Source organism: Erythrolamprus reginae, chromosome 7, assembly GCF_031021105.1.
Source record: "Erythrolamprus reginae isolate rEryReg1 chromosome 7, rEryReg1.hap1, whole genome shotgun sequence".
Lineage (NCBI taxonomy): Eukaryota > Metazoa > Chordata > Lepidosauria > Squamata > Dipsadidae > Erythrolamprus > Erythrolamprus reginae.
The window spans coordinates 41,990,008-42,012,495 of NC_091956.1; the positions used below are offsets into that span (position 1 = coordinate 41,990,008).

The 22,488-nt window shown below is 41.0% G+C and overlaps 1 protein-coding gene across 1 annotated transcript in view; it reads left to right on the plus strand.

Moving 5' to 3' along the window:
- The window catches only part of LOC139170652 (palladin-like), a 321,753-nt gene that overhangs the window by 142,039 nt on the left and 157,226 nt on the right, over positions 1-22,488 (plus strand). The window contains exons 6-7 of the mRNA XM_070758143.1: positions 5,215-5,356; positions 5,560-5,583. Of these exons, the coding sequence (XP_070614244.1) occupies positions 5,215-5,356; positions 5,560-5,583 (166 nt within the window). The remainder of the gene's footprint in view (positions 1-5,214; positions 5,357-5,559; positions 5,584-22,488) is intronic.

The window sequence follows — 22,488 nt, forward strand, 5'->3', positions numbered from 1 at the left end:
TCATTTCTCAAGGTTTGGCTTTATTTAGACGAAGGCAGATACTTATAGGTTGTTTTGTAACTGGCTAAGATTTGTAGAGAGAAAAATGAATAGGAAGGTTGTTAGCGTGGTTACTGACAATGGTACAGAATTTACAAACAAGTGGTTTGTTGACTTGTTAAATAATTGTTGTATAGAGCATAGGCTGTCTGCGCCTTATAGGCCACAGCATAATGCATTTGTTAAGAGAAGAGACCAAACGCTACAAGCAATGATGAGAACAATGATAAGAGATTCTGGATTGTTGGGTCAGTTGTGGTCTGAGGCATTGCTATGTGTGAATGTGATCTTAAATAATGTTGTTCACTCAGCTACTGGAGAGATATCGTTCATGAGATGGTACGGTAGGAAGCCTGACTTGAGTTACCTTCATGTGTTTGGAGCACCAGCATGGGTGCACATTCCATCGCAGGTTAGGAGAAAAGGTCAACATAGAGCAAGGTTGTTGTATTTTGTTGGATATCACAATAACCACGGATCTTTTAAATTTTGGGATAAGAACACCGGTGCATGTTTCTGGCCAAGTGCCAAGTTTCTGGAAAACACTGGATGGAATAGGGTAGAACATCCTAAAGGGACAAGTAAGGAAGTTATGATTCAAATTCCATTATTTAAGGAGAAGAAGGATAGCTGCCAGAGACTGCATAGCAGTGTGAGAAATGAGTCAGAAGAGTCAGTTGATGAGGAGTTGTTGGATGAGGAAACTCCAGGTACTAGTGAGAGTGTTCCAGTAGTGGATGTAAAGAGTAAAGTGAAGGAAGAGCCAATGCCAAGCAGTAGCCATGTAGTTGTTCCCAGGAGAGGTTCTAGAATTAGGTGGGAACCTGATAGATATCAAGCTAATGTAGCTTGTAAAGCAGTTGTGGAACCATCACATTATGGCAAAATTAAGATGTATCCAGATAGAGAAAAGAAGCATTGGCATGATTCTATGCGAAAAGAATTGGCTGCAATGAAAGAGTTGGGTGTTTATGAGGAAGTTCAGTTGCCTCCTGGAGAGCATTTAGTGGGATCTTGCTGGGTCTATAAGATTAAGACCAGATCTGATGGTGCTATTAAGTAAAAGGCTAGATTGGTAGCAAGGGTTTCTCCCATACGGAGGGTGACTATGATGAGGTATTTGCTCCAAGTTTGAGAGCTGCAACTCTGAGGACAGCATTGGTTTGTGCTGCAAAGCACAAGTGCTGTGTGCACCACATTGATGTGGAAACTGTGTATTTGCATGCACCATTGCAAATAGAATAGTTATGAGGATTCCACCTGGTGTTACGCACGACAAAGGTAAATGTTGGAAGCTTAAGAAAAGCTTGTACAGATTGAAGCAATCTGGATTCGAGTGGAATTCAATGATTGTCAAAGAGTTAGAGAACATGGCATACAAATCTAATAAATACAAATACAAATTTTATGCAAGTAAGGCTGATCCCTGTAGGTTCATCAGAGAGAGGAAAGATTCCAAGGAAGTATTGTTGTTTTTTACAGATGACATAGCAATTATTGCTCGGTCTGTAGAGTCTGTGAATAAGATAGTGAAAGACTTAGAGAAGTACTTTAGGATACGGAATCTGGGTGAGATTAGCCAATATTTGGGCATTGATATTGTGAAAACTAAGAAAGGCTTTAGATTGTCACAGGCTGGAAAGATTAACAGTCTGTTAAAGAAGTAAAGCATGGACAGTTGCAAGATTGCTAGAACTCCGATGGAGAGTTGCTTCGTGCATAGCAATAAGGATGGAAAGGCTGTTTATAAGGGACTGTATTGTTCACTTATAGGAAGCTTGTCGTATTTGGGGAATTGGTCACGACTGGATATAGCGTATAGCGTGAATCATTTGGCACGGTACCATAGAGAGCCGACTGGATATCATTGGAAGGCAACAAAGAGGAATTTACGGTATTTGAAGGGTACCATGGAACCTGATGATAGTTTGACGGCATACGCAGATGCCAGTTTCACCTCTGATAATGTGACCAGGAAGTCTACGATTGGTTTAGCTATTCTTTTTGGTGGAGCCTTGGTAGGATGGAAATCAATGAGACAGCAACACCTTAGTCTGTCTACGATGGAGGCCGAATTTGCTAGTCTGTCGCAGTTATGTACAGATTTAGTGGTATATTGGCAGTTGCTTCTAGACTTAGTTATAGAGTGCCATAAGCCTATTATGGTACATGAAGACAATCAATCAGCTTTAAGTATGGCAAAAGGGAAAGCTGTCAAGACAAGATCAAAACACACAGACTTAAAGTACCTGAATGTAAGAGAGTGTGTTTAAGATGGGATGATCAAGATTCCAAGGAAGTATTGTTGTTTTTTACAGATGACATAGCAATTATTGCTCGGTCTGTAGAGTCTGTGAATAAGATAGTGAAAGACTTAGAGAAGTACTTTAGGATACGGAATCTGGGTGAGATTAGCCAATATTTGGGCATTGATATTGTGAAAACTAAGAAAGGCTTTAGATTGTCACAGGCTGGAAAGATTAACAGTCTGTTAAAGAAATAAAGCATGGACAGTTGCAAGATTGCTAGAACTCCGATGGAGAGTTGCTTCATGCATAGCAATAAGGATGGAAAGGCTGTTTATAAGGGACTGTATCGTTCACTTATAGGAAGCTTGTCGTATTTGGGGAATTGGTCACGACTGGATATAGCGTATAGCGTGAATCATTTGGCACGGTACCATAGAGAGCCGACTGGATATCATTGGAAGGCGACAAAGAGGATTTTACGGTATTTGAAGGGTACCATGGAACCTGATGATAGTTTGACGGCATACGCAGATGCCAGTTTCACCTCTGATAATGTGACCAGGAAGTCTACGATTGGTTTAGCTATTCTTTTTGGTGGAGCCTTGGTAGGATGGAAATCAATGAGACAGCAACACCTTAGTCTGTCTACGATGGAGGCCGAATTTGCTAGTCTGTCGCAGTTATGTACAGATTTAGTGGTATATTGGCAGTTGCTTCTAGACTTAGTTATAGAGTGCCATAAGCCTATTATGGTACATGAAGACAATCAATCAGCTTTAAGTATGGCAAAAGGGAAAGCTATCAAGACAAGATCAAAACACACAGACTTAAAGTACCTGAATGTAAGAGAGTGTGTTTAAGATGGGATGATCAAGCTTGAGTACTGCGAGAGTACAGATAACATAGCTGACAATTTCACCAAAGCACAAGGAGCTAAACTACATGTCGAGAATTGTACCAGGTACAACCTGGTAAATGTAAAACTGTATTAAATGTACATTACATTGTCAACCCCAAGGGCAGAGATTGTTAGTACATGGTACTCACCTGTTTTGGGGTTGCCATGTATTAAACTACAAATGGTAGCTTTCCCTGTGGGGGGAGTTTACTGTGATGTTGTAATATGTCTTTAAGAGCTTTGGCTGGTTTGGCCATAAGAGGGTGCCAGCACCTTTCCCTGTGGGGGGAGTTTACTTTGATATATTCTTAGCTGTGTGTGGCTGTGTGAGGCTTGTTCTCTTTTGCTACTTTGTGTTGTATATATGTAAATAATACTTTGTTAAATACTAAGTCTGTGTCTTTTACTGACTGGATCACACAACTACACCCACTGTAATAACTCTGCTGTGTGTATGTCGACGGTTTCACACAAGGCTGCACCGAGACATACTAACATATGTGACCTCCCCACCCCCCAGGTCATGTGCATATGACTCCTGTGTGCACCCCACACATGTGCACGCAATCCCGATGGATGCATGCACGATCACCACATGAGCCACACACCCATTGTGCATGCACACAAGATCCCCCATGTGCACCCCACCCCACCACATGTACAGCAGAGACCCAAAAACCAGCTGGCTGGTGGGAAGCATATAAACATGTGTGGTGAAGCTGAACTGGGGCAACAGCTAGCTTACTCACAGAGAGAGTTCTGTGTGCCACTTGTGACACACATGCCATAAATTAACCATCATGAGTCATGGGCAGGGTAACCAAGTTGGCTCTTCTGTGACTTGTGAAATTCAATTCTCAGAATTCCTGAGCCAATCATGTTAGCTCAAGAATTCTGGAAGTCCACATGCCATAGAAGTGCTAACTTTGCCTTCCTCTGATCTAGGGCAACCTGTATCTCTTTCCTTGCATCTTGTCTTGAACAAATTTCCCAGCCAGTTGAAGTTCATACATCTTAAAGTTGCTGAGGTTGAGAAACCTTGATCTCGGGCTTTGAAAAGAGGAATACTTTTTCTAAACAAAGTGTCAATTCTGGTATTTGCATAAACCTTATGATGATCAAGTTATGTTGTGATCAGATGCTTACAACTGGGGAAATTTCATCCACCTATCAACTTGCCTGTCTGCCTACCTCTATCTATTTATCTATCTATCTATCTATCTATCTATCTATCTATCTATCTATCTATCTATCTATCTATCTATCTATTCTATCTATTCTATCTATTCTATCTAATCTATCTATACCAGGACTGTTAAACTCCTGGCTTGCGAGTCAGATGTATCACACATTAACCAATCCCAATATGTCAGAGACATGTCAGGGCATGTAAACCATTGCCCCAGTTAAGCTTCACTGTGCATGCGTATGTGCCTCCTGCCGGCCAGCTGGTTTTCAGGTTGTGCATGCATGTGTGGAGTGCACATGGGGTCGTGCACGCATGTAATGGGGTGGGGGGAGGTCATATGCACATTGCATTATGGATGTGTGCACACATACTTCCGCTTTTGCACATGTGCGCACACTTAGGTCCTCAGCGACAAAAAAGTTAGCAATCACTGACCTAGATTTAAGACAATATTTCAGCAGTCCCCAACAGTTTGGGCACCAGAGACCAAATCTCTGGAGTGAGATTTTATCATGGACTGGAGGGGTGTGGTTTTGTGTACTGCCTGTATTCTTCAGGTGGAACTTCACTTTTTTGCATGGTATGGTTTCTGGTATGGTGTGCTAGTCCACAGACTGGGGGTTTGGGACATCTGGTCTAATTTACTTGGAAATAAACCCTGCACTATTCAAATAAATAATTGAAAAAATAATGTAATAAATAATAAACAAGTAAAAGATTTCAGTAGCTGCTGTTAATTGCCCATGTTGGTGTTATAGCTTTCCAGTGTTAATGTCACTTTTCCTGATAGTCATATTTGTCTGTATTTTCATTAACTTATTTGTATATCAAACTTTCAGGAACTTCAAAATTCAACAACAAATGAAGGACAAGTAACTGTACTTGAGTGTAGAGTAAGAGGAGCACCTCCCTTACATGTTCTCTGGTTTCGTCAAGGAGTTGAAATTCATGATTCTCCAGACTTCCGAATTCTTCAGAAAAGTAAGTGCCCATTATTTTCCCATTGAAGTACACATGCAGTAAAAAATATACAAATGTGAAATTATTATTGTTTTTAACTTTATTCTGAATATGAAGTTCTGATTCTATAAAGCTTGTTATCTTTTGCATAATAACATTTCTAATGCATTTTATTCTTCCTGCTTCTCTTCCCTATCCTGTGCTTTGCATGATGTCATAAACAGAACCACGTTCTACAGCAGAATCTGGTAAGCAACACATTTTAAAAAGTATTGATTTCTTGTTTTGTAGTTAAAATATTTTGTACTGGGCTAGTAATGGGCAACTTTTTTGGAGGCAGTATTTTCTTCATATGATCTGACAAATATTAATTTTTTTGGAGGGATGAGAGTTGGCACAACCCTGGAGCTCACTGTTACAAAATAATAACTTTACAGGAATTACAGAAAACTAAAATATATATTACAGCAATATTCAATTTTTAATATTGAATCCTTGAAGAGGGGCAGCATTAATTAATAAATATTGCAGTTCATGGGGTTTGTTAAATTGTCTGTTCCAATCCCCAAGGTGGGTCTAGAACAACTCGCTGTGGCCAACTTGCCGCTGCCAATTTGCCACAACCAACTTCCCATGGCCAGTTTGCTGCAAAACAACTTGTCACAGCCAATTCATGATTTGACAACTCATAACTGGGCAACAGTTACATTAGTATCAAAGAAATGATGGAATAAAATCATTAAAGAAAAGATGCAAAAGGAGGGGAAAAATGAAATGTGAATGTCAAAAATTGAATTTCTGACCTGTCCTATGGCGAATTGGTTGTGGTGAGTTGGCCATCGCCAGATAGTGGTTTTGAGTTGGCAGCGGTGAGTTGCCAACATAACTGACTGTATGTTTTAAAAACCTTAAGTAATAAATAGGAAACGACAATTATTATTTACTGTATTTTTCAGAGTATAAGACATACTTTTTTCCTCCCTAAAAGAGGCTGATAATTTGGGTGCATCTTATACTCTGAATGTAGCTTTTTTTCAGCCCTAACTAGCTGCTAATGATCTTCCCAGCTCTTACCTTGCAGGCTCTTTCATTGTTTCTCTCTGTGAAGAATTATTTTCCAAGCCCTAAGTCTTTGCAGAGTTTTTTCATTACTCTAACTTGCTCTAAGTAAGTTTCTTTCCAGCCCTAACTAGGTGCTAACGGTGTTCTTACAGCTTGCAAGCTCTTTCATTGTTTCTCTCTGCTAAGAATGTTTTCCAAGTCCTATCTTTGCTATTTTTTTCATTGCTCTAACTTGCTCCAAATGTTTCTTTCCAGCCCTAACCAGGTGCTAATGTTGTTCCCAGCTCTTTCACTGTTACTCTCTGTGAATAATGTTCTTCTTGCTCCAAATGTTTATTTCCAGCCTAACCAGGTGCTAACAATGTTTTCAGCTCTTATGGGCTTGTAAAGTCTTTCATTGTTATTCTCTGCAAATAATGTTTTCCAGGTCTAAGTCTTTGCAGGTTTTTTTCATGGCTCTACTTGCTTAGAAGTTTTATTTCCAGCCCTAACCAGGTTCTAACAATGTTTCCAGCTCTTACTGGCTTGCAAACTTTTTCATTGTTACTCTCTCCAAATAAGGTTTTTTTAAAGCCCTAACCAGAGGAAAAAATAATGTGCTGAAACTGACCAGATTAAGGATGCTAGCTAGATGAATATCTGGTAAACAGATTCTTTTCCCTATTTTTCTCCCCCAAAACTAAGGTGCATCTTATACTCCGGTGCATCTTATACTCCAAAAAATACGGTATACCTCTCTGATACATGACATTTGTAATTTATCTCCCCAAAATCTCAGTTGACTAAATGCTAATCTATATGAAATTAAAAGCAGAAGGTTGGGGGTAGGGAAGAAACTTTGGAGATTCAGGCAATTGAAAATCTATGAAATGGATCTCTCACCTCCTTTCTTTGTCTAGACCGAAATCAATCTGTAACACAAATCTCTTCAGTTTCAAAAATTAATAGTCACATTACTTAAGGCAGTGGTTCTCAACCTGGGGGTCAGGACCCCTTTGGGGGTCGATAGACCGTTTCACAGGGGTCGCCTAAGACCATGGGAAAAGACAAATTTTTCATGGTGTTAGGAACTAAAGCTTCTATTCTGGCACCTTGGAATACAGTATATGTTTACAATCTGACCAATCAGGTGTTTACAGTGGGGGTATCCCTCTGACCTTTCTGCCAATCAGCTTAAAGATCTGTGGGGAGAATTGGTGCTAGACTTATGGTTGGGGGTTACCACAACATGAGGAACAGTATTAAGGGGTCATGGCATTAGAAAGGTTGAGAACCACTGACTTAAGGCCAACAATACAGTTTGTCAAATGACCTGTTCAGTATTATGTTATTTTGACATTTTGACTTTATGTTGATTGACTCCTTCAAAGTAAAGTTCTTTTAAGGAATAGAATAGAATAAAATAGAATAGAATAGAATTTTCTTGGTCAAGTGTGATTGGACACACAAGGAATTTGTCTTTGGTGCATATGCTATCAATATACATAAAAAGACAAGATATATTCATCAAAAATCATAAGTTACCACACTTAATGATTGTCATAGATAAAAATAGGCAATCAGGAAACAATGTCAATATAAATCATAACGATACAAGAAACAAATTACGGTCCTGCAGTCATAAGTGGGAGGAGATGGGTGATAGGAATGATGAGAGGACTAATAGTAATATAGCCTTAGTGAATAGCTTGACAGTGGTGAGGGGATTATTTGTTTAGTTCTTGTATCTGTTGTCGTGGTGTGCAGTGCTCTATAGCGGCATTTCAAGGGTAGGAGTTGAAACAATTTATATCCAGGATGTGAGGGGTCAGTAAATATTTTCCCGGCCCTCTTTTTGATTCCTGCGTTATAGAGGTCCTCAATGGGAGGCAGATTGGCAGTAATTGTTTTTTCTGCACTTCAGATTATCTCTGAAGTCTGTGTCTGCATTGTTGGGTTTCAGAACCAAACCAGACAGTAATAGAGGTGCAGATGACAGATGAAGGAAAAAAAGAGACCTATAGAATCATTTGCCAGCTGCTGATGCTTTCACCATTACTCAGCTGTCTGGAAGCACCACAAACAATATTGAATTTCTTTAACACAACTGTATTTTGATATGTTAAAAAAATGATATTGCTTTATTTTTTTGGTCAATGATCAGGGACTTGTTAAATATGACAAGTTTTCAGAATACAGTGATACCTCGTCTTAGGAACGCCTCTTCATATGAACTTTTCGTGATATGAACCCGGAGTTTAAGACTTGTTTGCCTCGTCTTAAGGACCATTTTCACCTTATAAACCCGAGCCCGAGTGTGTGGGCTCTCTTACTGTGCCTGCACTCTCTTACTGCCGCAGGGATTTCCCATTTGCTTGCCACCCCTGCCAGGATTCCGTGCCTCCTTTTGCTTGCACCTGAAGTCCTGAGGCAGGGAATCCTGGCCCTGGCAAGGACCCGCACTTTGGCCTCAGCCCTGGGTCGCAGAATCGGAGAGATGCCGGAGGAGAGGAGAGCAGCAATGATGGTCCCCCTTCCCACTCTTCAAGAAAGGACAAAAAGACCCTGGAAATATTACCCTGGGAGCCAATAATAGCCAGATAAATGTCCGAGGAGATGTACTAAAGCAGGATATCTGTAACCAATGAGAAAACAACGCCGGGACTGCTAAATAGTCAGCACAACTCTCACGAAAGTTATCCCCATGAAGCAAATCTCATCTTGACAGTGTAAATTCTGCACACTGCGAATACAAGTTACGCACCAACAAAGGTGGAAGGAGGAAAAGCTAAAGGGGGGGTCCCTTCTTCTGGGAGGTTTGTTCGGCTGAGCTCCATCGAGAGGAGTGCTGCTCACTTCTAGTAGCTTTGGGCTATTGTGAAATCGCCCACAAGCGCTCCAAGGGCTGCTCCCTGCAGGGAGGGAGAGCTTTGCCCTCCGCTCTCCTGAAGGCGTTTGCTCTGTTCTGTGGCTTCTTCGCAGGCGCCGAAAGCTTAGGCTGACAGGTAGCTGCCGGGAAACCCCTGGGCTCCACTGAAGCCCCTGCTTCTTCCGGGAAGGCTCTGTGTTGCTCAGGACACCGTGGTGGCAACACGCTTTCTCTTCCAGGCGCCCAAATGCCTTGTCGCGCAGAAGCAAAAGAAGGCAGGGACCTTTTCCCCTCAGACGCAGCTCTTCTTCGGACCCTCAGGCCATGGTCGCCAGGCAAGTGGAGAAGCCTCCCCAAGCGCTGTTCTCTTGCTTTGGGTCTCTCAGCTAACAGTAAGGGCCGGGGAGGAAGGCAGCCTATTGGGCGTCCCTTGGCGGAGCACTGGCTTCCTTCACTGGCGCTGGGAAAAGTCTGAACTGCCTTGCTCCTGGCTTTGTGCAGGTCTCCGGGAAGGGCCATTTTACCCTTCCGCTCCTGGCTTGGTTCAGCCGCAGCTGCCCTCGCCAGTGGGCTGGCAGCATCTCCAGCCACTTAGCTCCTCTCGATGGAGCTCAGCCAAACAAAACCTCTCAGAAGAAAGGACCCGCCCTTTAGCTTTTCCTCCTTCCACCATCATTGGCGCGTAACTTGTGTTTGCGGCGTGAAGAATTGACACTGTCAAGATGAGATTTGCTTCATGGGGATAACTTTCATGAGAGTGGTGCTGACTATTTAGCAGTCCCAGCGTTGTTTTCTCATTGGTTACAGATATCCTGCTTTAGTACATCTCCTCAGAGATTTCTCCGGCTATTATTGGCTTCCCGGGTAATAATTCCAGGGTCGTTTTGTCCTTTCTTGAAGAGTGGGAAGGGGGACCATCATTGCTGTTCTCCCTTCCTCCAGCATCGCTCCAATTCTGTAGTTCCTCAAAGAAGTTCTGACTCTTTTTAAAAAAATATTCTGAGAATTATTTCCTCAGGGCCTGGGTACTGAAAGCATTCAAATTAGATTGAAGATCCCTTAGCATGTTTTTACTGACCTGCACCCTCCCGCTGCCACTTTTTTCTAGTCCTCTGCGGGTGGGAGAGCTTCTCCTGAACCTGGAACACGCTTGTTCCACCGCGTGGCTCGGCCGTGCAGCTGCCTCCTCCTTCTCCCTCCCTCCTGTTTTGGCTGGGATTGAGTTCTTAGCCCCTTGCTGGGATTTTCCTCTGTCTGGCTCTCTTTATTTTAAAAGAAAAACACGGGAGAGACAAGCCACCACCAGGATCCACAACCCTGAGCAGGCGAGGCTGTAAGACCCCCCACAGCTAGCTTCCAAAGGATCTCTTTTGTGGGATTCGATCAGGAATTCAAAGCCAAGCTGGATCGACCCCTCAAGGCTGGACTCACCCTTCTTCCTTCGGAAGGTGTCTGAGTCCAAGAGCCGGACGAAGTAAGTGTGGCCCCGAGAACTTTTCCTGCTGCAGAAAGAAGCTGAAGGGTGCTCTTCCTCTTTGCAGCCATGGGAAGCAGCCTGACTGCGGGGTCGTCTGCTTTTTTTTCCTCCTCTGCAGCTTTGGGCTGTGCAGTTGCATGCTCGTCCGGCAGCTGGCTCTTTTTCTTTTGCCGCAGCCGCTGCTGCTTGGAGGTCGCGCCTTGTTCCACAGCCAGCCCGGTTCCGAAGCACTCTACTCGGCTGTCCTTTGAAGGTGAGGGGCACGTCCCGAGTTCAAGACCAGGTATCCTTGTCCTCCCGAGGCACAGCTGGAGAAGGGTCGTCTCTCTCACTCACTCGCTTGCTCTCCTGCTGGCTACAAGGACAGGAAGATCAAGTGGAGGCTAACGGAATGGGGACATGGGCAGCGAGGGGATCCCGTCCTGGCAGCGGCAGCTCCCAGGTAGCCTCGGTGCCGGTCTTGGAGCAGGCGGGATGAACGCCTTTGGCAAGGGGGGGTGAATGGCGGGCGGGCGGGAAGGTGGTGGCTCTGGGCTCTCCTGTCCATCCAGAATCCGAAAGATTCACCCTTCCCCAGACCTGGCTTTTGCTCCTCGCGGGCTTCTGGTAGGAGGGGGTGGCGGGCGATGGATGATCGGGTCTCCCACAGACACATTTTGCCACCGCTTCCTTGGCTTGCCTTTGTCCCCACTCTGTCCGCCTCCATTTCGTCCGCCCCACCGCTTTTTTAAAAAAAGCTTTAATGTTTTGTATTTTCCTAATGGGCTTGCACGCATTATTTGCTTTTACATTGATTCCTATGGGAAACATTGTTTCATCTTATGAATTTTTCTACTTACGAACCTCATCACGGAATGAATTAAGTTCGTAAGATGAGGTATCACTGTACTTTATTTCATTGGATTTATATTTTGAACAAAGAAACCCTCTCCAACTTTTTATCAAACTATGACTCTTTCTGTTTCCATGCAATTTAGAAAAGACCTCTTAGCAAACAAAATCTATATATTAATTGCAAAAGATGTTTAACCAGCTCTCACTATAATTTTTATTGCCATATTAATATGACATTATTTATTGAGAATTCTGTAGTTGGTCATCAATATATTTTGGGGAAATAGTTGGAGAAAACTAGAGAAAGTCTTTCCAGTCTAAACAGCAAGTCAAGTTCCTACTATGTTGGCCAGCATTCCATATTGCAGGAGGGAGACATACTTACAGTGGAAGTCATTAAACTGAAGGATACTTATGGGGTAGATAACAACAAAAAAGGGGGAAACTGCAGAATAGGATAATACAATTGATTAGCAGTCTTGTAGGATTCGTAAAAAAGAAATGTTCTATTTCTGTATCTGGTTGAAAAATGAACTAAATCCTGATCCTAATAGATGACCATTTCAGGTTCATTTCATATATTGTACAGTGTTCCTTGGTCAAAATTTCTCCTTGGCTGTGGAGGCTACATTGCCAACAATAGTGTGTAGATGTTAATCAAAACAGTTTCATTCATTTTCTAATTAAGAATAATTCATGAAATTACTGTCCATCGTACAAATAAGTATACACATTTTGTTATGTTTATACCATGTTCAAAACTTGACACTTTTAAAACAGCCTGTGGATATTTTGAAATAAAAGTATTATAGTAACCTTGATTCCTTTGCTGCAGCATTTTCCATTGTGATATAAAAGCATATCTATGACTTATGTGAGTTAAATCTAGATCTAATTTTAAAAAGCTATCAGGTCAGGAAAGGAGGCTTACACTGCTAAAATTGTAATGCCATAATATAGAGTGTTTGGTATTTGTTTAGTATGTTGCATATATTGAGACAATTTGATTTGCTCAATGAATCAGGCTTAATAAAAATATGTGGCAACGTAGTAAAACTTAATAAATAGCTAATTGAAATGTGATAAATACAAATAATTTGCTGCTGATGTGTTCAGACAAAGTGGGAATTTTCACTTACTGTTTAATTCAGATTTTCTGCAGTTACAATAGAGTTAAAGGAGCTGTATTGTTTAGGTATGCATTAATCATACCAATTCTATGAGGGTTGCCCAGAAAGTAATGCACCACATTTTTTTTCTCAGGCTACAGTAATGGTATGAATGTGAAACTTTAGATATACATTATTTGAATTGTCAGGAGTGCGTGTGTAAATTTTGCATTTCTTCAGATAGAGAGTGTAGCTGCAGCAGTGTTTCAAAATAGCGTCTGTAAGGGATGTATGTTACAAGCAGCGTGTCAGGCCCAAAGTCATTATGTGAAGTCCAAGGTGGGCCTGACACAGCTTGAGAGTGAGAGTGAGAGAGAGATGCGACCACACATTCTTTTCTCCAGATGCCATAATAACAAACACAGGAAGGAATCAGGAATCCTGCATAGGATTGGCCCTCATGACTGCACTTGTGGGTGTGGGTATGTGACATGGGGTTTTGACCTGGATGTAATCTAAGGGACTCAGAGTTGGAATGATTCCAGTCGAATGCAGACATGGCCATTAATAAATCCTACCCGGTGAGAAGCACAGGCGTGGAATTGTTTTATTTCTCAGAATGCCGTTTTGGTTCGCTAACATCAATTCCAACTCTCCCCCATTCCGAAGAATGGAACAGAGGGAGTTAAACAAGAATCTGAATGTGGAAGGGATTTGAATATCCTACACACACACACCCTCTCTGCAGTAGGAACCAGACGGACAGTGATCTACATTGCAAGGTAAAGAGGGGAGGAGCAGGCTTGGAGCTGTATGAACAAGCCAGAAACAATCTATCTTCCTGAGTGGGGGTGGCTGAGATACCCATGGGTTTCTGAAGATCCCTGTGGCCCCCTGAAGTTGCCTCTCGACATGGCAAAAATAAATAATGTAGACTTCCCTCCCACCCCCCTCGCTGACTCCCTAAGTGAATTTCCAGATAAAGCCAAGCCACACGCATATCAAAGACATTCCTTTGTCAGGGAATTTCAAAACCTGCTCGCCCCCCCTTCTGCTCCTCTGATGGCAAATGGCAGAATGCTTCCTAAAGTGCATAAGGAGAGGGCTTATGAGCCAATTAGTGCATTCAGATATGGCATCAGCCTCGACCCCAGGGAATGGGGGGCGGAGTGGCTATTATAGCCAGGGAGAGCCTTGGCCTGCATAGACTCATTGCTCCAGAGATTGCAGGTTGCAAGTCCCTCCTTGTGAAGTTGGACTTAGGGGTTCAGGTGGGCCTGTTTCTCACGTACCTACCTCCCAGCTGCGTGTCACAGGCCCTGCCTGTGCTACTCGAGGAGGTAGCCGGGTTGGCGGTGGAGTTCCCCAGACTTATTGTTTTGGGGGACTTCAACCTGCCGTCACTCGGCGAAACCTCTGGACTGGCACAGGAGTTGATGGCCACCATGACAGCCATGGACCTGACCCAAGCAATACAGGGTCCGACTCACAAGGGAGGGCACGCACCTGACATGGTATTCCTCTCTGAGCAATTAAGTAATGGTCTGAGACTAAGGGGCTTAGAAGTATTGCCTTTGTCATGGTCGGACCATTTTCTACTGCGGCTTGACTTCCTGGCTCCAATCCTTCCCCGCAGGGAGGCAGAACCGATTAGGTTGTTCCGCCCCAGACGCCTGATGGATCCAGAAGGTTTTCAGAAGGTGCTTGGGGTTATTCCAGATACACTCGTCCACAGCTCGGGGGAGTCTCTGGCTGAGGCCTGGAACAAGGCTGCAGCAGAGGCTCTGGACCAGATTGCGCCATTGTGACCTCTCCATGGCACTAGACCCCTTAGAGCTCCATGGTTCAACGAGGAGCTCCAGGAGTTGAAACGCCAGAAGAGACGTCTAGAGAAGCGATGGAGGAAAAGTAAGTCCGCTCAAGGCGGCAAGATGTGCGTATCATGCCGCCTTGATTGCATCAGCGGAATCCTGCCCAGCCACTCTGTTTAGGGTGACCCGCTCCCTTCTTAACCATGGGGGAGTTGGGGAGCCCTTGCAGAGTAGTGCCGAGGATTTTAACACGTTTTTCGCTGATAAAATAGCTCGGATCTGGGCGAACCTCCACTCCAATTGGATAACAGAGTCGACTGACAACGAGTCAGTCGAAGTGACTGGGGCACATACTTGTCCAAATATCTGGGAAGAGTTTGATCTGGTGACACCTGATGAAGTGGACAAGGCCATTGTAGCTGTGAGTTCTGCCACCTGCTTACTGGATCCGTGTCCCTCCTGGCTGGTTTTGGCCAGCAGGGAGGTGACGCGGAGCTGGGTCCAGGAGATTGTCAACGCCTCCTTGGGGAGGGGGCCCTTTCTGGCTCCTTATAAGGAGGCACTTGTGCACCCCCTCCTCAGGAAGCCTTCCCTGGACCCAGCCGTGCTTAATAACTACCGTCCAGTCTCCAACCTTCCCTTTATGGGGAAGGTTGTCAAGAAGGTGGTGGTGCTCCAACTCCAGCGGTCCTTGGAAGAAGCCGATTATCTAGGTCCCCAGCAGTCTGGATTCAGGCCCAGCTACAGCACAGAAACTGCTTTGGTCGCATTGATGGATGATCTCTTGCGCGCCCGGGACAGGGGCTTGTCCTCTGTCCTGGTGCTTCTTGACCTCTCAGCGGCTTTCGATACCATCGACCATGGTATCCTTCTGCGCCGGCTGGAAGGGTTGGGAGTGGGAGGCACTGTTCTCCAGTGGTTCTCCTCCTACCTATCCGGTCGATCGCAGTTGGTGTTAGTGGGGGGGGGGGTCAGAGGTCGACCTTGAGGTTACTCCCTTGTGGGATGCCTCAGGGGTCGGTCCTCTCCCCCCTGCTGTTCAATATCTACATGAAACCGCTGGGTGAGATCATCCAGGGGCATGGGGTGAGGTATCATCAGTATGCGGATGATACCCAGTTATACATCTCCACTCCATGTCCAGTCAACTGTTCTGTCTGGGTCCCCCCAGACGCCAACACCAACCAAAAAGAGTATCCAGACACACTGGTAAAAAGCAAAGGCAGTTTATATAATTCAAAGCAAACACAGGTAACAAAAACTGTTCTTACAGACAGGAACACTATGAAGCTTCACAGAGGTTTCACGAAGGCCAGGCAATAAAACAGGATTCTTGCTGGCAAAAACAATGCTGGAGATAATAAAACCCACGCCTCCCCCAAGTCTTCCAGACTTCTAGGCCACAAGCCAAGATCAGAGACGCCGAGAATCGAAGCAAGGTCACAGGACTCCTAGTTGATAACTCTCCACAAGACTGTAAGGGCGGGCCTGCCTTTTCAACCCTGCTGAGGAGGACCACACCCAAACCCAGCTGTTGCCAATTCAGGGATGGAAATACCTTTCTTTTCTTTTTTTAAAAAATATTTTTTATTATTTTCAAAAGAAAACGAACAAAGACATACAACATTGAACATTTAAGGAGCTACCATTGCTCCGCTTATCATAGAAGTCTAACTAATACAGAATATAAAAAACCCTAACTATTACCAGAACTAAGCAGAAAAGCCACACTTGAAGATTACATTACCATTAAATTTAATTATAAATTTTTAAAATTAAGATTATTGATTAAGTTTCTTTATGTTTTTTAAAAATAATAATAATAATAATAATAATATACTTATATGTATATATATATATATCAAAAAGCAATAAACAAATTATTAGTAATACAAGAAGGAGATAATATAAACACTTCTAAGTTAGTTATAATATAAACTATATAATTCTATCTTATGGTTTTTAAATAGTCATTTATTCTTATATATTTAATTTTTAATACTGTTTTTAACATTCCACCAATCATATACTTTATCCCAAATTTTATAAATTCTGTTTCGGTTTGATTGTTCAAACGTTTAGTCATCATGTCTAGTTCTGCACACTCTATAATTTTTTTGAACACCTCAGTGTCTTTCGGTATCGTCTTTTCTTTCCATTCTGTGCGAATGTTATTCGTGCCGCCGTCAATATATGTATTATTAAATAGTAAATTTCTTTTTTATACTTTATATTTGAAATACCCAATAGAAAAAATTCAGGAGATTTTTTAATCTTCTCCTTTGTTATTTCATTTATCCAATTCTCTACTTTATTCCAAAATATTTTTGTCTCCGGACAGGTCCACCATGCATGGTAATATGTGCCAACTTCTTTTTTGCATTTCCAACAAATGGGCGATACCGAAGGAAACATTTTAGAGATTCTGTATGGTGGAAGGTGCCATCTATAAAACATCTTAATTTGATTTTCTTTGAAAGAGATTGATTTTGTTATTTTCCAATTATACATCCATATCTTTTCCCAAGTATCTAAATCAATCTCTTTGCCAAAACTTTTGCACCAACTAATCATATTATCTTTCAATATCCAACCTATCGTTCTATGATTTAGTAAATATTTATAAACATTTCCAATTGTCTTTGTTTGGTTTTGGAATAATAATTTGCCCAGTACATTATTTTCTTTTTTAAAAATATAAGTCTTTACGTCTATTTGATATCTAGAACTAATCTGCATATAATGCCACCAATCTAAATCTATACCTAACTCATATAACTCTTGTTTTGTTCTTAATTTTAATTGATTATTTAACAAGTCACTATATTTCCAAATCTTACCTTTTCCTTTAAGATAGGTCTCCTAAGTATTTTCTCTGTATTTCAGTCATATTTTTTGTTAATATCTGTGTCTTTTCCTTATTTATTTTCAATCCTGCAACTTTACCATATTCTTCAATCACATTTATTAGATTTAAAATAGATTCTATTGGGTCATCCAAAATAAACACTACGTCATCAGCAAATGCTTGTGTTTTATAGATTTCTTTTCTAATTTTCAATCCTTTTATTTTCTTATCTGCTCTTATTTTTATCAACAATGCTTCTAAAGTTAAAATAAATAACAATGGTGATATTGGACAACCTTGGACAATATTGGACAACTACTTTTTCTGTTTGTTCACTATTTATTATAATTTTAGCAGTTTGTTCAGAATATATAGCGTCTATTATATTAAAAAACTTTGTTCCTACTTCCATCTTATTTAATTGTATTTTCATAAAATTCCAATCCACGTTGTCAAATGCTTTTTGGGCATCTAGGAATACAAGTGCCATTTGCTTTTCAGGGTGCTGCTCATAGTATTCCAAAGTATTAACTATTGTTCTTAAATTATTTTTAATTTGTCTTCCTGGTAAAAATCCATTTTGATCACTATGTATCATATTATTTATAGTACTTTTAAGTCTATTGGCAAATATTGATATAAAGATTTTGTAGTCGACGTTCAACAATGAGATAGGTCTGTAATTTTCAATTTTTTCTTTCTTGGTATCAGCCTTATGTATTAAGGTTATTAAAGTTTCTGAAAAGGTTTTTGGTAATTTACCTGTTGTCAATATTTGATTATATATCTCAAGCATGTTGAAAAAGAATATTTCTAGTTCTAGTTTATAAAATTCAGCTGGTATTGCGTCCGGACCAGTCGCTTTATTATTTTTTTGATTCTTTATAGATTGTTTTAATTCTATATCTGTAACAGGTCTATTTAATCTTTGCTGTTGAGCTTCCGTTAAAACTGGACCTTAGATCCAGGGGTGGACTTGGACTTCCAGATTTTTATATGTATTATCAAGCTACCATTTTAACCATGATTAAAAATTGGATTACGCTCCAAAACACAAGACTCTTAACTCTGGAAGAATTCGATCTTCTTGCTGGGTGGCACACTTTCTTGACAGCAGACTACCACAAAATACCCAAATACTTCAAAAATCATTACTTACGCAAAACACTAATAACAATCTGGTTTACTATAAAAAAAAATTATTACACCTCAATACCAAAATGGATATCCCCCAATGAAATACTAACCTTTCCCAATCTTTTCTCGTACTCTAAAATTCTGAGATACCAACAACTACTCGACGAATCAGATGCTCTTATTCCTAAACAACAATTGAACAATCAAGGAATTAATATAGACTGGTTAACATATTTACATAGAAACATAGAAACATAGAAACATAGAAGACTGACGGCAGAAAAAGACCTCTTGGTCCATCTAGTCTGCCCTTTCACTATTTCCTGTATTTTATCTTAGGATGGATATATGTTTATCCCAGGCATGTTTAAATTCAGTTACTGTGGATTTCCCAACCACGTCTGCTGGAAGTTTGTTCCAAGGATCTACTACTCTTTCAGTAAAATAATATTTTCTCATGTTGCCTTTGATCTTTCCCCCAACTAACTTCAGATTGTGTCCCCTTGTTCTTGTGTTCACTTTCCTGTTAAAAACACTTCCCTCCTGAACCCTATTTAACCCTTTAACATATTTAAATGTTTCGATCATGTCCCCCCTTTTCCTTCTGTCTTCCAGACTATACAGATTGAGTTCATTCAGTCTTTCCTGATACGTTTTATACTTAAGACCTTCCACCATTCTTGTAGCCCGTCTTTGGACCCGTTCAATTTTGTCAATATCTTTTTGTAGGTGAGGTCTCCAGAACTGAACACAGTACTCCAAATGTGGTCTCACCAGCGCTCTATATAAGGAGATCACAATCTCCCTCTTCCTGCTTGTTATACCCCTAGCTATGCAGCCAAGCATCCTACTTGCCTTTCCTACCGCCCGACCACACTGTTCACCCATTTTGAGACTGTCAGAAATCACTACCCCTAAATCCTTCTCTTCTGAAGTTTTTGCTAACACAGAACTGCCAATGCAATACTCAGATTTAGGATTTCTTTTCCCCAAGTGCATTATTTTACATTTGGAAACATTAAACTGCAGTTTCCATTGCTTTGACCATTTATCTAGTAACGCTAAATCATTTACCATATTACAGACCCCTCCAGGAATATCAACCCTATTGCACACTTTAGAGTCATCGGCAAATAGGCAAACCTTCCCTACCAAACCTTCCCCTATGTCACTCACAAACATATTAAAAAGAATAGGACCCAGAACAGACCCTTGTGGCACACCGCTTGTAACCTGACTCTGCTCAGAATACTCGCCATTAACAATAACTCTCTGATGTCTATGCTTCAGCCAGCTTGAAATCCACTGAACTATCCAGGGATTAAGTCCAATCTTCACTAATTTATCTATCAGCTCTTTATGTGGAACCGTATCAAAGGCTTTGCTGAAGTCCAGATAGGCAATATCCACGGCACCACCTTGATCCAACACCTTTGTGACATAGTCAAAGAACTCAATGAGATTAGTCTGACACGATTTGCCTTCAGTAAAGCCATGCTGATTTGGGTCCAATAAGTTATTGTTTTTTAGATGCTGATTTATCCTCTTTTTGAGTAGAGTCTCCATCATTTTAACTACAACTGATGTCAAGCTAACTGGCCTGTAGTTACCAGCTTCTTCTCTACTGCCCTTCTTGTGGATAGGCACAACACTGGCCATTCTCCAATCCTCAGGAACATCTCCTGTTAACAGGGATTTGTTAAACAAATCAGTCAGGGGGGTAGCAATGACAGATCTGAGTTCTTTAAGAACTCTGGGGTGGATGCCATCTGGACCCATTGCCTTATTTATCTTTAATCTTTCAAGTTCTTCTAAGACATCGGCTTCTAAGATCACTGGAGCTGAATCCGTACAGCTGGAAGCAATGCTATATCCCTCTATAGTATTATTATTATTTTGTAAGGTGTCTTTTGAGAAAACTGAACAGAAGTAGCTATTGAAATGGTCAGCGATCTCCTTATTCCCATCAATGTATGTATTATTCCCGGTACTAAGCTTTGTGATGCTGCAGTTTTTCTTCTTCCTATCACTAATATATCTGAAGAAGGTTTTATCCCCCTTCTTTACAGATTTTGCTATTTCTTCCTCTTTTGAGGCTTTAGCAGCATATATTATCTGTTTCGCCTCCTTCTGTCTCATTTTATACACCTCTCTATCAGCTATACTTCCAGACTCTTTATACCTCCTATAGGCAGCCTTTTTTTCATTGACTATAGCCCTTACATCATTGCTAAACCATAGCGGTTTCTTCTTCCTTTTACCTTTAGTTACTTGCTTTACATAAAGTCTTGTGGCTTTTAAGATGGCCTTTTTTAATACAGTCCACTGGGTGCTTGCTCCTGCCATTTTATCCCTCCCCTTTAATTCATTATTTAAATATCCCCCCATTGCATTAAAATTTGTTTTTCTGAAATCCAATACTTTGGTTGCAGTATAGGATTGCTCACCATCAGTTTTTACATCAAACCACAAACATAGATGGTCACTGCAACCTAAATTTTCTCCCACCTTGACCTCTGAAACCCGATTCCCATTGGTAAAAACTAAATCTAGAATATTCTCCCCTCTAGTTGGTGTCTTAACTAGCTGTGCCATAGCTGCTCCTGTAAAGGCCTCTACTATATTCTTACTTTTGCATGTAAGGGCACTGGGGATATTCCAGTCAACATCAGGCATGTTGAAATCACCCATAACCACAATATCTCCCTTTACTGCCATTAGGGTAATCTCATCCACCATCTTGTTGTCATGTTCCTCAGATTGCCCTGGAGGCCTATAGATCACCCCAATTCTAATGACAGAACCGTCTTTATTTTGCATGCAAATCCAGAGGGTCTCCAGATCTTTACATGTATTTTGAATTAGTATTGTTTTTAGACTTTCTTTAACATAAATGGCTACTCCACCTCCCCTTCTCTCTATTCTATCCTTCCTATATAGTGTATATCCTGGTATGGATATTTCCCATTCATTAGAATCCCTAAACCATGTCTCAGTTATGGCAACCAGATCCAAATTATCTCTAGATATTATGGCCATTAACTCACAGAGCTTGTTGCTCAAGCTTCGAGCATTTGTGTACATTACCCGAAGAACATTATTTTCATTATTAGTTTGCCCCTTATCATCAGCAACTACATCTATTTTATTTACAGCTCCCTTTTCATAAGCTTCCAGAAACTGATTTATCCTCATTGCTCGGGGACAGAAATCCTCCACATCTGGTACATCTCTGTCCCCTTTACCTAGTTTAAATGCCTGTCCAAAAAAGTTCTGAATTCCTCACCGAGCACCTGGGCACCTCTGTATGATGGATGCAAACCATCCCTCTTAAACAACTCCCTATTAGACCACCTATTGACATCATGACTTACATAACCAAAACCTTCAGCTTTACACCACTGCCTTAACCACACATTAAACTCTCTGATACAACTTGTTTTACCCTCCTGGCCACAAACCGGTAACACCTCTGAGAAAGTCACTGAATCAGTTATTAAATTAAAATACGAACAACATAAAACTGGAAGTTCTATTTTTTCCAGATATTTAAAAATTAAATCCTCACTTATCTCTTCTTTCTTATATAATTGTTTATAGAATTCCGATGCTATTTCCTTTTTATCTTCTATTCTATGTTTTATTGTACCTTTTGAATCTGTCAGATTTTTTATAATTTTATTTTCTCTCTCTTTCTTAGTTTGTATGCCAGCCATCTTCCAGGTTTATTCGCATGTTCAAAATAATCTTGTTTTGCTCTCTTTATCTTTTCTGCAATTAATTCTTGTTCTATTAATCTCAATTTATGTCTTATTAATTCTCTCTGATTTTTTAATTTGTCGTCCTTATCCTCTTTTTGCATTAAAATTTCTAATTTTCTTAATTCTTCTACTAATGTTCCTTGGTATTCTTTCTTTTCTTTATTTTTTTTTGCTATGAATGATATCTTTGGTTGTATCCCATAAATTTTGAGGGGTGGTATCTCTATTTTTATTTATTTTTAAAAAAATCTCTAATTCCTTCTCTA